At 42.9% G+C, this 15859-nt stretch overlaps 1 protein-coding gene and 1 pseudogene across 1 annotated transcript in view; one reads left to right on the top strand and one right to left on the bottom strand.

Annotated features, from left to right (window-relative positions):
- Nucleotides 1-241: 241 nt before the first annotated feature.
- Nucleotides 242-358, bottom strand: LOC124712875 (annotated as a pseudogene).
- Nucleotides 359-7281: 6923 nt separating this feature from the next.
- LOC124711890 (serine protease gd-like) overlaps nucleotides 7282-15859 on the top strand; it is a 307706-nt gene continuing 299128 nt past the window's right edge. Inside the window, exon 1 of the mRNA XM_047242134.1 lies at nucleotides 7282-7365. Within this exon, the coding sequence (XP_047098090.1) occupies nucleotides 7340-7365 (26 nt within the window). The 5' untranslated portion in view covers nucleotides 7282-7339. The remainder of the gene's footprint in view (nucleotides 7366-15859) is intronic.

Genomic DNA, 15859 nt, shown 5'->3' with positions numbered 1-15859 from the left:
TGTAGCTTCTGTTTCAAACGATTTAGATTCCGAAGAAACTGGTCACTTCCAACATTATTACTATCATAGCACTCTGTCTGCAGGCCACGAGTGGCCTGCCGGGACATCCGACCACCGTGTCATCCTCAAGGTCACCACACCGCTCTCCCGGTCCTTATGATGGAATTCTTGACCGAAGCCGCTACTATTCGGTCGAGTAGCTCCTCAATTGGCATCACGAGGCTGAGTGCACCCCGAAAAATGGCAACAGCGCATGGCAGCTGGATGGTCATCCATCCAAGTGCCGGCCACGCCCAACAGCGCTTAACTTCGGTGATCTCACGGGAACCGGTGTATCCACTGCGGCAAGGCCGTTGCCTTTTATTACCATCATATAACATGAAAACATCGTCAACATATATATTCCATAAAATTAATCTTCTAGCACGTTGAGGAAATTTTGTAATAAATCCTTGCTCAAAGTTGGTCATAAAAGTATTTGCTATGCAATCGGCAAGTGGAGAGCCCATGGCTAAGCCTTCTTATTTTGAACAAAAATCATTTCCGAATTTGAACTAATTAAAAGATATAACAATTTTTAGTAAAGCCAGCATTTCTTCCTCTCCTTAGATGGTGTCTCCAGGAAGGTACTCGGATTCTCCGCGATAATACTTTACGCCTGAACAATAGACATTTAGCATAAACTTTATTGACGTCACATGTTATCATACGTGTGGCTGACGGTATGATTATATCCTGCAAAATTGTTTATAAGTTGTTCCCTATTTTTATACTGGAATTAGTAGAATGTCGGAAATGTTTCTTCACATACTCTGCGAGCAGCTTCTCTACATCATAACCTGCGCCCCCTATCATTCACAATCAGTCGTAACGGTTTACCTGTTTTGTGAAACTTTACATTACCACGTAATTTTGGTGCAGCTGGGTGCATTCGTAAGACTTCAGGGACATCTTAAATAACCCGTGATCTGCAGTAACAGCGCACCAATACAATGAGCTCTTCAAAAAATTTAAAAATACCTCACAAAAAATAAGAAAAGCCATATTTTGAATACATTATAGGAAGTGGAAATTTTTAGACATAAAAAAGAATAACCAATTCGAGTTAAATTAAATAGCATTCTGGCTAATTTTGATTGTTTGTAGGATTAGATGTTAGTATGTGATAAAATTCTGTAGTATTCTTGCTTGTAAACATAGCGATCCAGAGCTCCTATCTTAACCGAGGCCTACGAGAAGTATAGGCCGCTGCGCGCACGTCACTCTTTCTTGTGAGCATCGGTCATAAGTATATGACGTCACACTATCCGCCGGCCGCGGTGGCCGAGCGGTTCTAGGCGGTTCAGTCCGGAATCACGTGGCTGCTACGGTCGCAGGTTCGAATCCTGCCTCGGGCATGGATGTGTGTCATGTCCTTATGTTAGTTAGGTTTAAGTAGTTCTAAGTCTAGGGGACTGATGACCTCAGGTGTTAAGTCCCATAGTGCTCAGAGCCATATGAACCACACTATCCATGGATAGCTTCCGTTCCGCTAGACAGCTAGCTGGTCTCTCTTTGTCAATCGTGCGGACCGCTTTTGCCTTGCGCTGCACTGAGCTGCCCTGTTGCCACACTGGTTCGACACTGCCACCTGATTCTTAAAAATTGTGTCCGCTCACTATAAATTTTTTTCTTTTTTCTTTTTAGATGCAGACGAAGTTTAACTAATGGGCCACGTCTTCTCTACCTTTCGCTCGCCATAGTATTGACGATATTCTCTGAATAGTCAAAGCTTTCGAAATGTGGTGCTACAGAAGAATGCTGAAGAGAAGGTGGGTAGATCACGTAACTAATGAGGAGGTATTGAATAGGATTGGGGAGAAGAGAAGTTTGTGGCACAACTTGACTAGAAGAAGGGATCGGTTGGTAGGACATGTTTTGAGGCATCAAGGGATCACAAATTTAGCATTGGAGGGCAGCGTGGAGGGTAAAAATCGTAGAGGGAGACCAAGAGATGAATACACTAAGCAGATTCAGAAGGATGTAGGTTGCAGTAGGTACTGGGAGATGATGAAGCTTGTACAGGATAGAGTAGCATGGAGAGCTGCATCAAACCAGTCTCAGGACTGAAGACCACAACAACAACAACAGTCAATTTTGAATAGGAGCGATGGGTATACCTGTGATCTTTTGACGCTGTGAGTATATTTTAGACATTCCTCTACTAATTTTAATATCCACAAAATGTGGTGACACTGTACTTTGCTTTTTACCACGTAGGTTCACTTGATGGTGCGGCTTAAGGTCGCGAAACCGGTCGTGTTTTATTAAACAACTATTTTGCCTGCTGTAAGCGGAGTTATTACCAATATCAGAATGAAAATGTTATAAATCAGAGGATGACCGTTTACCAGTATTCGTAACTCATTAACTGAATACTGAAGTCCGCATCTCGTGGTCGTGCGGTAGCGTTCTCGCTTCCCACGCCCGGGTTCCCGGGTTCGATTCCCGGCGGGGTCAGGGAGTTTCTCTGCCTCGTGATGGCTGGGTGTTGTGTGATGTCCTTAGGTTAGTTAGGTTTAAGTAGTTCTAAGTTCTAGGAGACTGATGACCATAGCTGTTAAGTCCCATAGTGCTCAGAGCCTGAATACTGAAACTGCGTTTTGCCTTCTTTTACCACAAGGCTGAGGTTCATGCATAATTTTTAAAATGACTTCGTTTCGCACATATACAACTGTGATGTGACTTCGGTAAATATCACCGAATTTGTCAATAAATACATCGAAATTGGCAAAGAACAATAGCGAAATTGGCAAAAAACACCAAATTTGGCAAAAATTTACACCCAATATAGCAGAGAAGAAAGACCGCATCTCAGAAAGTTTATTTTCGTTGTTGGCTAAAATCGTGGTTGTTAATAGTTCTACAGCCAGTCGAGGTGCCTTTAGTGCAACCATCAAAAGCTTTTCTAATTACACGTTCGGCGTAGACGATGTACAGCCGCCGGGGGGCGGGGTGAGGGGGGGGGGGGGGGATAGGATAGGACACAACCCGATCTGAAACCTATTACGCATTGTAAAAAATCAGACGCGCCAGCACCTCTCTTCACAGCTGCCAGTTATTACTGTATAAGACTTTTGATCAATGATATGTGGTGGCACGCCGAACTCTGCGTATACCTGCTACAACTTTTCCCAAACAACGCAAACTTTTCCTACAACCAAGGAAGCAGATGGAAATAGAAATACATAAATCCCACGATTTCTCAAGTTTTTTTTTTTTTTTTTTTTTTTTTTTTTTTTGAGGATCTGTTCACGAGTTCTGTAATTGGAGCAGTTCGTGATACACCTTTTCTTGTGCGATGAAGAGTTGTTTGACAAGTCTTCTGACCACTCCCCACTTTACCGTTTCTTAAGTTTATCATCACTTTCAAAACCCTCCATTTCAGGAGTGTTGAACGTGAGGGCTAAAGATATTTCTGTCTCCTCAAGTAACTATGCTTTCGGATATAGCGCTTTTTCCACGTAGCACGCTTTCCCTTCCATATCACCTATAGTATCTGCCCTCGTGCAAAACACTATGAAAAATTATCTCCACTCATTATTGGTAGTCTTATGTTTCATTTTGTGATGTGCTTATGGATTCTTAATAATACAGTACAATAACAATGCTAAAACCTCAGATTTAAGAGGAAGTACATAGGCGTAAACACAAAAATGATTTACCTTAGAAAATTATTTGTTAGATCTTGTTTAACATAGGAAATTAACTGTACAACATCTCTGTATCACAGCTACAGCATTCGGAGTTTTACATCCGTGCCAGTTCGATAGTTTCTGCGACGAAAGAGCATCCGGTTTCAGTCTCTTATTTACACACCGACCTAACTGCTCATTTCTCCAGAAAATCGTGAGACTTAACGTCCTGAGTTGCCTAGGCAATTCTAATAGTCATACACAATGTTCTCTGTAAGTCTGACCGAGCAGGTAGCACAATCGTTAGTACATTGGGCTCGCATTCTGGAGGATAACGGTTCAAACCTGCATCCAGCCATCCTGATTCACGTTTTCCGTGATTTCACTGATTCACTTAAGCCAAACAACGGTGAAACGCCTGGTTAAATCCGCAGGACAGAACAGGTAGTTGGAATTGTGGAAAGGGGCCAAAAATGAGCGGCTGTCAGTTACACTCGAACACATATAACTTTATTTAGTTGCCCAAACATTACAGCGCAAATTTCCGAGCTTAACTATCGACTGAATATGTCACACAATCTTATGGCTTAAGGGCACAACCTCTTTAATTTTTAAAACGGCTGAAGGCCCATGATTTAAAACACAACTACAATAAATTTTCAAAAGGCAGGAAGCACAAGATTTTATCCTTAAATAACATTTCAAATGAGGCTGAAGGCCCAAACAGTCCAAGACTTGACAAGTAAGGAACTTTCAATTTTAAAGTGGCTGAAGGCCCACGATTCAAATCCAACTAAAAGAACACAATTTCAAACCATCGGCTATGAGCCATTAAAATACACAATCAAACACCAATAAGAAAAGGCAGTACAGCCAGCGGCGCTCAGGAGTTTCCGGGGGTGTGTCTGCACTTGAAATATTACCGTTCGCTTAGGGGAGACAGGTAGTCGGCCCAACTGTATCCGATCCGCCGGCAACCCAACGAAGAGACAGTCAACGGACCCACCGACAAGATGACTTGCTTTCCACCCAACCAGTACACAAGGAACTCAAAAGCCAAAACATAAAAGGCGTAGCCACCCACAACCAAGTATGCATAAGCTGTCAAAACTACACACACGTTCTCTGCCTCGTGATGACTGGGTGTTGTGTGATGTCCTTAGGTTAGTTAGGTTTAAGTAGTTCTAATTTCTAGGGGACTGATGACCATAGATGTTAAGTCCCATAGTGCCCAGAGCCATTTGAACCACTACACACACGTGTTGGACTGCGACAACACGGTGAGGAAAGGACACTGCCTGAATTTTACGTCAACAGCCAGGACAGGTAACCGGAACGCTGAAGGCCACAAGGCAAAAAATTTCGCTGGTGCACTTGGTCTTCAAATAACCAAAATGCAGTTAAACTCCCCCGGATGGTGGCCAAACTTTCGCCAACTCGAACACTCGCTCACAGGAATACCCACCCAACAGCCAACCAATGGCACAACATGAACAGACTGGCTTCGGTAAATAAATCACCACTCAACTTTGATGTCCTGGGTCGATGAGCCACGAACCTCGTAGCAACCGGAACAACTCCCACACACTCTGACACTGCGTAGAGACCGCCAGTAGGCCCGGACCACTGTGCCGCGCGGAGATTTCCTGGCTGATCCACACCAACGGACCGACTGCCGCAAACCGGTTAGCAGGAAACTGAGCACCAGAACAAAGATAGTACAAGGTTCGAATATCGATACACACTGCTGCTGCCACAGGTAGAAAGTGGAAGAACCACGGCTTAATCGCAATAACGGCGGGAAACCAAACGCAGAGTAAGTCAAGGTTTAAACCAACACATAAGCCGGGGCCAGCACGGCTCAATCGGGAGCGTTCCTTCGAAAGGGCACAGACACTTCCTTCATACTTCCCTAATCCGAGCTTGTGCGCCGTCTCTAATGACCTCGTTGTCGACGGGACGTAAAACATTAATCTCCTCCTCCTCCTCCTCGAAAGCCCGTGGTTGTGTCAATAATAATATAAACAGTAAAACGCTTCATCATTTACGTTTTTTCGTGCATAACATGTTGTGTTTCAGGAATTTATTGATGTCTGCTTGCTTGTTATTCCGCTTCTCTTGCCCTGTAGTCGTCTTTTATGCGATTTCAAGGAGCCGCTTCCATCATTACGAAGCTATTCAAACAGAGGCAAATCATGACACATTGTTTACGTAAATGATGGTTTGCGCGTGTTTGAATTCCTGCATAGTGTTGGAGACAGAATATCTTCATACAACGTAGAAGACAATCCGAGGGGAAGAGAAACAGAACAACTTGCAGGAGGATCTGCAGCGAATAGGCACTTGGTGCAGGGAGTGGCAACTGACCCTTAACATAGACAAATGTAATGTATTGCGAATACATAGAAAGAAGGATCCTTTATTGTTAGATTATATGGTATCAGAACAAGCACTGGTAGCAGTTACTTCTGTAAAATATCTAGGAGAGTGCGTGCAGAATGATTTGAAGTGGAATGATCATATAAAATTAATTATTGGTAAGGCGGGTACCAGGTTGAGATTCATTGGGAGAGTCCTTAGAAAATGTAGTCCATCAACAAAGGAGGTGGCTTACAAAACACTTGTTCGACCTATACTTGAGTATTGCTCTTCAATGTGGGATCCGTACCAGGTCGGGTTGACGGAGGAGATAGAGAAGATCCAAAGAAGAGCGGCTCGTTTCGTCACAGGGTTATTTGGTAAGCGTGATAGCGTTACGGAGATGTTTAGCAAACTCAAGTGGCAGACTCTGCAAGAGAGGCGCTCTGCATCGTGGTGTAGCTTGCTGTCCAGGTTTCGACAGGGTGCGTTTCTGGATGAGGTATCGAATATATTGCTTCCCCCTACTTATACCTCCCGAGGAGATCACGAATGTAAAATTAGAGAGATTCGAGCGCGCACGGAGGCTTTCCGGCAGTCGTTCTTCCCGCGAACCATACTGGACTGGAACAGGAAAGGGAGGTAATGAGAGTGGCACGTAAAGTGCCCTCCGCCACACACCGCTGGGTGGCTTGCGGAGTATAAATGTAGATGTAGAACATACAGAGATCACATACAACGCTGGTGTGAATAGTACCACTTGAAAATGGGAATAAATTCCTGAACCGCGTCGCGCTGCGCATTAAAAAACGGAACTGGTACGGTGATTTATTGTTAAAATCATTTGTTGGCAACGAATAACGGCATACTTATGCCTGCTCTTATTCATTTTACCGGTAATGAGATACTTATCTTCACTAGATGAGTGGCAAACACAACGTAGACAACAGCAGTTACTTTGGCAGCACGTTAACTGGCAATATCCGATCTGTCGCAGTGTCTCCCCAGTGACGTCACAGCAGATAGCACGAATGTGCGATTTTAACGCCAGAAGCCAGAATATACCCCCTTCCTGCTCGTCCCCTTCCTGACTGCATGAATCAGGTGGGGACCGGAATGTAGCCTACAGTGGCGGGGAATCTTCGCGGTAGCCGCAAAACAAAATTAGTTTCCGGTAAAGCCGCAGCGCGGCTCTGTGTAGCGGCTGGAGTGCAGGTAGCATCACCAGCAGGTGTTAGCAGCTCAGAAGCTCAGTAGGGCAGCCGACGCGCGGAAGGGAGCACGTGCCTCTTCCCGCCACAAGCAACATGCGGTTCACGGACGACGCGTTCTGGTAAGTCTCGCTCATGTCAATAAGTAAACACCGTGACCTATGTTCGTCTCTACCAACGGTAGAAAAGCAATAGGCTCATATAAATTCACTTGCTATTTCTTCGCACCTTCCAATTTCGAGATTTGGCTGTGTCTTGCGATATGGCTTAGTTTTTCGAATTATAGTGACGCCTCCTCAAATTTCCCGTTCTAAGCCTCTAATTGCAACATCGATTTATGATTCTTAACGCGTACGATCAATGTACTTGTTTTGTTTCGTCGGTTTCTCAAACATTTCTGCGCCTCACTTTAAACATTACATGTAAACTCTGCAATTTCAACCGTTATTAGCGACAGTAATTTTTGTTAAGACACTATCATTTGCCTGCTCACGCAGTTGCATGTTATCGGCTGTATACCTTAGACAATCGAAGCATTATCTATAAAGAAATACGGTAGGATTGTTGTCGTTAAGCATATCGCGCTGTTAGAGATGTTAGTTTACACATCAACAGGATTAGCATTTCCTTAAGAAATACTACTAAACTTGTATCAAATGATGGCATAACCGGAGAGAGAGTATTTTATCTTAAACCTAGAAAGCCAAAAGAAGAAAATGCAAAATTTCAAGACTGGCAAAATACACAGCAAACTTAGAACTTAGTCTGCGGAAGTTGGAAGTGGACGAATATAACTGTAAGCAGTATGTTTATCCTCTAAGTTGTCTTGAAAGCGTAAATACTGTAATTATATCAGCGTATTCAGTTTTGGCACACATGGAAATTATGCCCAGTGCAACTGCTGGAGATAGTTAAGGTCACGTTTCGGTCACTGACAATAGGTAAATGATTAAGAACACGCCTGTGATTTATTCATATCCAGTACGGACACTGTAAGAACATCCTGTGTCAGGTCTTTCTTAAAGTACGAACACAAGTTAGACCATACTGACAAACATTGCACTTATCGAAAAATGACCTACCTCGTAGTACAGGAAAGTAAATGAACACTAATGGCTCCACCTACCGCAGATTTTCGTTCTGTTTCCATTGGTCACGAGGCTTTTGCCTTTGCAAATATTTTTCTGGGCACACGGTGATTGGAACCACTGTTTTTACCCATTAATCCTCACCACCAAATACTGCACATCTCAAAACAGTTACACGGCAGCGAATATGGAGTTCAAATAATTAAACCTTTTTAATATTTTTATCGTGTGTGTGTGTGTGTGTGTGTGTGTGTGTGTGTGTGTGTGTGTGTACGTACGTACTAAATGATAGTTCAAATACGGTAACGAGATAATTTGCAAGGCTCTTAACAAAAAAAAAAAAAAAAAAAAAAAACACTGAAACGAACGGAAGTGTCAAGTAAAGGGTTAAAATTCCGTTCTAGGTTACTGTATGGTTCGTCGTACATCGGAGAGGGATGTCTCACTACTGATGTTGGTGCGAGAAGCCTATAGGTTAATCAGGAGCTATACAAAGCCACAATGTGGCATTGTATGGTTCATTCTACCACGAAGTACTGCAAAGAAATCAAATGATGCATGTTTTGGAACACTTAATCGATTTTAGTGTTGCTCACTGACCTGGCAGGTAGCGTTGATTGTGCAGTCAGACAATTTATATTGTCTCAAAAGTTAAAATCAAAGGACTCCAGACTAAGTATTTTGAGATGAGACACCATTGTTCGTTAATTCCATTTGTTTATTATTATTTTGAATTTACAGAAAGCAGTATGATACATATTGTTCATAGATGAGGCATGACGCTATGATAGTGTTCGTAACTGCCAAAATAACCGTATGTGCAGTATTTTATTTATCGTGTCAGAAGCAAACTAAAAACAATATTAGATACATTACTACATACATACATTATGGTTTATAAATTAAACTAGTCAAGAATGAAATAAATGATTAGACACAGATTGTGTTGTCAAACATAAGGTAATTTTAATCTATACAGTGGATGCCCAAAAATTTGTAACGTCCAGTGCACTTTGTGTAGCGTTTACGAGGTCCTCCATGGTGCATACAGTTGGAGGTAATGTGCATTGTAGTAGATGTGTTGTCTGCACGGCAGCTCCGCAGTCACACTGGAGAGAGTCCACCTGGAAGCCCCACCTCTTCAGATTACTCTTGGATCTTGTGACAGAAGAACGCAGGCGGTTGAGTGATTTCCATGTGGACCATTTCTCTGTGTGCCCTGGGGGAAGAACTTCTTGCGGGATAAGCCACTCCTCCAGATGCTGGCATCTGACCTGCCATCTCTTCTCCCAGTGTTGATGTGGAGTGTCAGCGAGTGGTTCTGTACTGTGAAGGAAGCTCTTTCTAGACACAAGTCTTCGCTGTGCCGGTTGGTGGCCATGTAGTGGGTGGGCTTCGGATGTTAGTGCCTTCTTCATTTCACTCCGTGCTGCTGTATCTCTTCGGATGTCCGGGGGGGGGGGGGGGGGGCTATGCCGGATAAGCAGTACAGTTTTTCCACAGGTGTGGCTCTTAGACAACCCGTAGTGATACGACATGTCTCATTCAGAGCAACATCAACTTTCTTTGTATGTGTAGATCTGCACCATACTGGACAAGCGTACTCAGCTGCAGAGTAGCAGAGGGCTAATGCGGATGTGCGCACTGTGTCTGTGCAGTGATGGATATAGATTCGTCACTTAACGTGTGGGGTCGCTAGCCACGTTTCTCATGAACTTGGCCGACATTGTGGAAAGAACACCTAATAGGACCTTATCTCACGTCGTTCATTATAGATTGGTTACCACACTGTTATACACTGAAGCTGTTATCCGCGAGAGGTGTGGTCTTAGATGAGACAGCACATTCCAGTGTAAATGTCTGTGATCTTGACGAGATACCTTAATCGTTTGTTGGGAAGCAGAGGCCCTGCACCATTGTGCGCGAGATTGTTCGCTATGTACTGGTTTTTTCTTTCCCCCTACGGGATTACAGGAAGACGGTAGTGTCACATGAGTATCTGTGTGCAACAGATTTCAAGGACATGCGTCCGTGTGTCAATTTGAGGACGAGCGGTCGTCACTTTTCAAGTGTTTCCTGTCATTCCGTAGCTCAAAATAGGCTACCTGCTGTTCAGACTAGTGTACAACCTACCAAGTTGGTTGCTGTGACACTATTCCGCAGCAAGTATATAAATGCTCTTGACATTGTCTCCACAGCTGAGTTATGTAAACATCGATACAAATCACTAAAGCTATATTCCAGATTCGTTCGGTACGTCACAATCAGTATGGTTCTCAAGGAACTTAAAGTGATATCGTGAGCTCGCCAACAGTCCTCGTAATTACTTCTCACAAAATGTCAGAAATGTGGCGATTAGGTATTCAATCATGACATCGGCACATTTCTGCCCCTTTGTGAGTAGTAGTTACGAAGACTGTTGGCAAAACTTTGGTGTCACCTGAAGATTTCATTTCGAACGAAACCGGCTCTGCGTAATAAAAGTACCTTAAATACAGCTGCTGTCAGTTTTATTAATAATTATATAAATATTTGTTTTATGAACTGAAACGCCTTATAGTTGCTGCAATTTATATTTGTTCATGATGCGTTTTACCTTTTATGAGACATGTGCGGTGGATTTAACCCTAGAAAACTAAAGGAAAAAATGTTACAGGGCTACTAACAAATCGCCAATTGTAGTACTCCATATTTATTCGAAGGAAGTCATAATTTATAGGTTTTCTGTCGTTTGTCCAACAGAAAACTGCGTTTCCTCTCATCTGGTCATGTTTGAAGTCGCAGTGTCATTTCACTTATAAAACATACATGTTTTGACATCGCGATGTGCTTGTTTTCGTATCTCGTCATATAACCGCTGCGGAATGTCACTACTGGTAGGGCAACTACTACAGATTGTTCTTGCAAGAAAGGTTCGGTGTTCCGACGGAAATCGCTTGAGATTCTCGTCAGAAAAATCTGCAATTCTTGCCACATACCTACTGGTGTTCCACAGCAGCTAGCCACGAATACCAACAAAACAAAGAAAGCGTGACGTGACAATGTGTCGCCGTTTTATAGGTGAAGTGACAGTGAGACCTCTCACCTACAACCAATTGAGAGGGAACACAATTCGATCGGACAAACATAATGACTTAAAGTAATTTATGTAAAAATCATAGCGTTGTTTCTTAATCGCTTATAAAACTACTGTTCGTGATTGAAGCCACTTTAGGTCTCAATGTAAAAGATGCAACGCCTCTGAAACAAAAATATAGATAGTAGCGCAAAAAGAGTAAAGGAGTTATAGTTTAAAAGACTAACATCTGCACACCTGTGATATTAAGTTATTAGATATTTGTGTATTTAAACCGCAATCGTCAGCCACTGCAGCATAAAAGCTCTGCAGCTTTCCTCATGAATCACGGTTTTCAGCTATACACGTCCATGGATACGCATCTCCGCTTATCCATAGATACTCGGCCGTTTTTGAGAAAATAACGGTAAAAGTTTTAGAGATATTTAAAGTGCATTTTAACGAGTAAGTTGTTTAACCGAAGCGGCAGCTCAAATGCTAGCGTCGTAGTGTCACCCTTGCGCACCCGTGTTCCAAACCCCATTATTATTTTTTGTTTCCACTTACCTAACCATGTTAGTAGAGGGTTACTGCACGAATGTTGAAATAACGCTGCCCTTGTCGGTTTACTAATCGTAAGTCTGCTGAAGGAATTTCGGTGAAATTCCTGTATTATATGTTAATTCACAATCAATTCCGAGCACCAATTTACGGTAAAGTGATTAATCATGGGTGGTTAGCCGCGAAGGTATCACCAACTTTTGGAATCTGCATCAATATGAACGACGTTTCTTTGGTTGGGTGATTGATGTGGGAGAGGGGGTCAAAATGCAAGGTCATCTGTTACCCCGGATGAAGGAAGGGACGATCCCGGCATTTGCCTAAAGCGACTTAGGGAAATCATGAGAAACGTAAATCTGGATGCGGGTTCGAACCGTCGCGCTCCCAAATGAGAGTCCAGTGTGCTAACCGCTGCGCCACTTCGCTCGGTGACATTGCTTTCCAGAGTGAGATTCATACGAAGAAATGTCACTGGGGCAAACCTGTCCTCGCGCAATGCTGGCAGGGTTCGGAATTTCCATGTTTCTGCGATGGTATCAAGGGCGTGCGGCAAATCTTCCTGAAGAATAAACACAACAAAAAATAAAAAGAAAACAGAAAAAAATGATATAAGAATGAAATAAAAAGGTATGAGAATGTAAAAAGATTGTAACCCTGAAAGATTCTGAAATCCAGTGGTAGTTTCTCAACGAATGTAACGCCCGTAGCCTCCTTAATAAGAAACATTCGTGTAACAACCTTCTACGGACTTAGATAACTGAAAAATAAAATAAAGACGATAATCGGGTTTTGAACGCCAGGTGCATTAGCGACAGGCCGCGACGCTAGCCACTGTGCCATTGTTTCGTCTGAGGTACTGCGTTGAAAACTTTGACTGCCGTTTTTCAGAAACGATAGAGTATCTACAGATTATATATGTAATAAACATGGCTCGTTTCCACGAGGTGCTTTACGTTTTTAAATTTTTTAGTTATGACAAACATTTTATGTGCTTTTCTTCATCCACATGACAACTTGGCGTGAGGTCCAACTTAAAATGAACAAGATTCAGAACAAATAGATTTTGTAAGTCCTGAAGATGACAGCAAAGTCTGTCGAAACCGGTTGTTTCAAATAAATATTTATGCGATCTTGGGTGCTGAATGTTTTTAGAAAATCTGCAGATGAACTGGGACATGGATTCGCTTATTTTGATTCCTCTTCCGCTGAGCGAAGTTTCTGGGGAAATCGGATTATGGCACTTTGCGTGTTCTCATCAGCCTCGTGATTCCAGTTAAGAAGCTACTTGACAGTATTAACGGATCCAGGTCACGACAGCTGACAACGGTGTGCTGAGACGCCACTCTCCTCCATAATGCATCCAACGACGCCACTGACGGAGGACAACGTGGCGATCGGTCGGTACCGATGGAGCGCGAGGGCCTGTTGACGGAGTTTATCTTTACGTCCGTGCTGCTCTAACGTATTTTGTAATGGCATCTGACCCATTAGTTCCCGCTTCCATCTTTCTGTATCTCTTCCAACCCAACCAACCAACTTCCACCTACAAACCTACAGCAAAATTTCCCGTGCACCTTCATTTCCTTCACGATACAACCATAACTAAGTTTCGTACTGATATCTGTTCTACGACATCTTGCCCTCCTACCAATGTCCGTCATACATAGCATTTCTCCGTTGCTCACAGGACAACGTTCCATTTTTGGATGCACATCTCTATAGTTCGTTTGACTGCCATAAATCAAAACTGGTAAAACGTACTGATTGAAAACTTTTTAGTTTCAGATATGGCATAAGCTTAGTTTTGAAAACTTTGGATTATTGAAACCGTAGTAATTAAGATAATCAGGTGCACGGAATCATTTTTGAGCAGTGTTACGCCCGCCGTTGTTGAGTCTTTGTCGGCTGCAATATAGAGAATCATTCGTCACCTCCGGCAGGCGCCGGTGGTGTGTTTCAACCTGTGACAAAATGTGTTTTTCAAGCATAACAATGAAATGTTAATATGTACTCTTGGGCGATAGTAATGAATAAACTTCAATTTATTATGTATTTCTAAGTCTACCATAAGTTATGGGGTCCTACATATTTACGCCCGTGAATTAGGTGCAAAAAAACTTAGATAAAATTAGTTATATGTAAGTTACACAAACGAGGGACTTTTATCTGAAAATAGGTTTCAGTTATTCGCGATTTCAGTACACCGTATTATTCCCCTTCTTTTGACTAAAATACCCTGTACACGGTGTAACGATCTTATGCCATCTTACTGGGAGGGCTGGTATGCCCACGTGGTACCACTCCTCGGATAGACGTCGGAGCTAGTGTTTTGATGCATCAGCGACTCCGCCATCCACGTACGGCTTCCCGCGGAATGCTTCCTTCATTGCGCCAAACAGATGTAAGTCGGAAGTTGCGAGCTCCGACTGCGGAGTGGATGAGAAAAAGCAGTCCGATGTTGTTACCTAAACTGCTCTCGGGTGCGCACATTTAGGTGAGGTCTTGCATTGTCCTTGAGAAGTTTGTGTGCATTCCTGTAGCGACGAACAGGCTCAAGTCGTTCCTTCAGTTTCCTGCCGTTAGCATAGTATATTTCGGAGTTTAACGTTGCACACCGCGGAAAGACATCAAGCAGAATAAATCCTTCAGTCCAGAAGACCGTCGCCATGAGTTCATCGGATGAGCGTGCGGCTTTGAACTTCCTGGAGAGGTGGTGTGGCAACACTCCATGGATGGCCGTTTTGTTTCCGGTTCGAAGTCACGAACTCATGTTTCATAGCTTGTGACGATACTCGACAATAATTGTCACGACCAGCCTCGCCTAACGCGCTAGCAAATACATCTGCATGGCTACTCTGCAAATCACATTTAAGTGCCTGGCAGAGGGTTCATCGAACCTCCTACACAATTCTCTATTATTCCTATCTCGTATAGCGCGCGGAAATAGACAGTCTCCTTAGAAGGTCTGTTACATTTTCTAAGTGTCTTGCCAATAAAACGCAGTCTTTGGGTAGCCTTCCACACAACATTTTCTCTGTGTTCCTTCCAGCTCAAGTTGTTCGTAGTTGTAATACCTAGGTATTTAGCTGAATTTACGGCTTTTAGATTAAACTGAGTTATCGTGTAACCGAAGTTTAACGGATTAATTTTAGCACTCATGTGGATGAACTCACACTTTTCGTTATTTACGGTCAACTGCCACTTTTCGCACCATTCAGATATCTTTCCTAAATCATTTTGCAGTTTGTTTTGGTCTTCTGGTGACTTTATTAGTCGATAAAGGACAGCGTCATCTGCAAACAACTGAAGACGGTTGCTCATATTGTCTCCAAAATCGTTAATATAGATAACGAACAGCAAAGGGCATATAACACTACACTGGGGAACGCCAGAAATCACTTCTGTTTTACTCTAAGACTTTCCGTCAATTATTACAAACTGTGACATCTCTGACAGGAAATCACAAATCCAGTCACATAACTGAGACGGTATTCCATAAGCACGCAATTTCACTAAGAGCCGCTTGTGTGGTACAGTGTCAAAAGCCTTCCGAAAACCCAGAAATACGGAATCGATCTGAAATCCCTTGTCAATAGCACTCACCACTTCATGTGAATAAAGAGATATTTGTTTCACAGGAACTGTGTTTTTTAAACCCATGTTGACTGTGTGTCAATAGACCGTTAGAATGTTCGAACACAATATATGTTGTAGAATCATGCTGCATATCGATGTTAACGATATGGGCCTGTAATTTAGTGGATTACTCCTACGCGCATACGGTCCTTCGTTGCTCTGTATACAGGGAGAAAAGTATTTAAACCGACAAGCTCTGGGAAGTTGTAGGGGACATCAAAACAAATACTTTTCCCTAGTGTCATTTTTTCCTTTGAGGATTATTTAAACCATTGG

The sequence above is a fragment of the Schistocerca piceifrons genome, chromosome 8, assembly GCF_021461385.2.
Source record: "Schistocerca piceifrons isolate TAMUIC-IGC-003096 chromosome 8, iqSchPice1.1, whole genome shotgun sequence".
Lineage (NCBI taxonomy): Eukaryota > Metazoa > Arthropoda > Insecta > Orthoptera > Acrididae > Schistocerca > Schistocerca piceifrons.
This window is presented reverse-complemented; position numbering and strand designations above follow the sequence as displayed.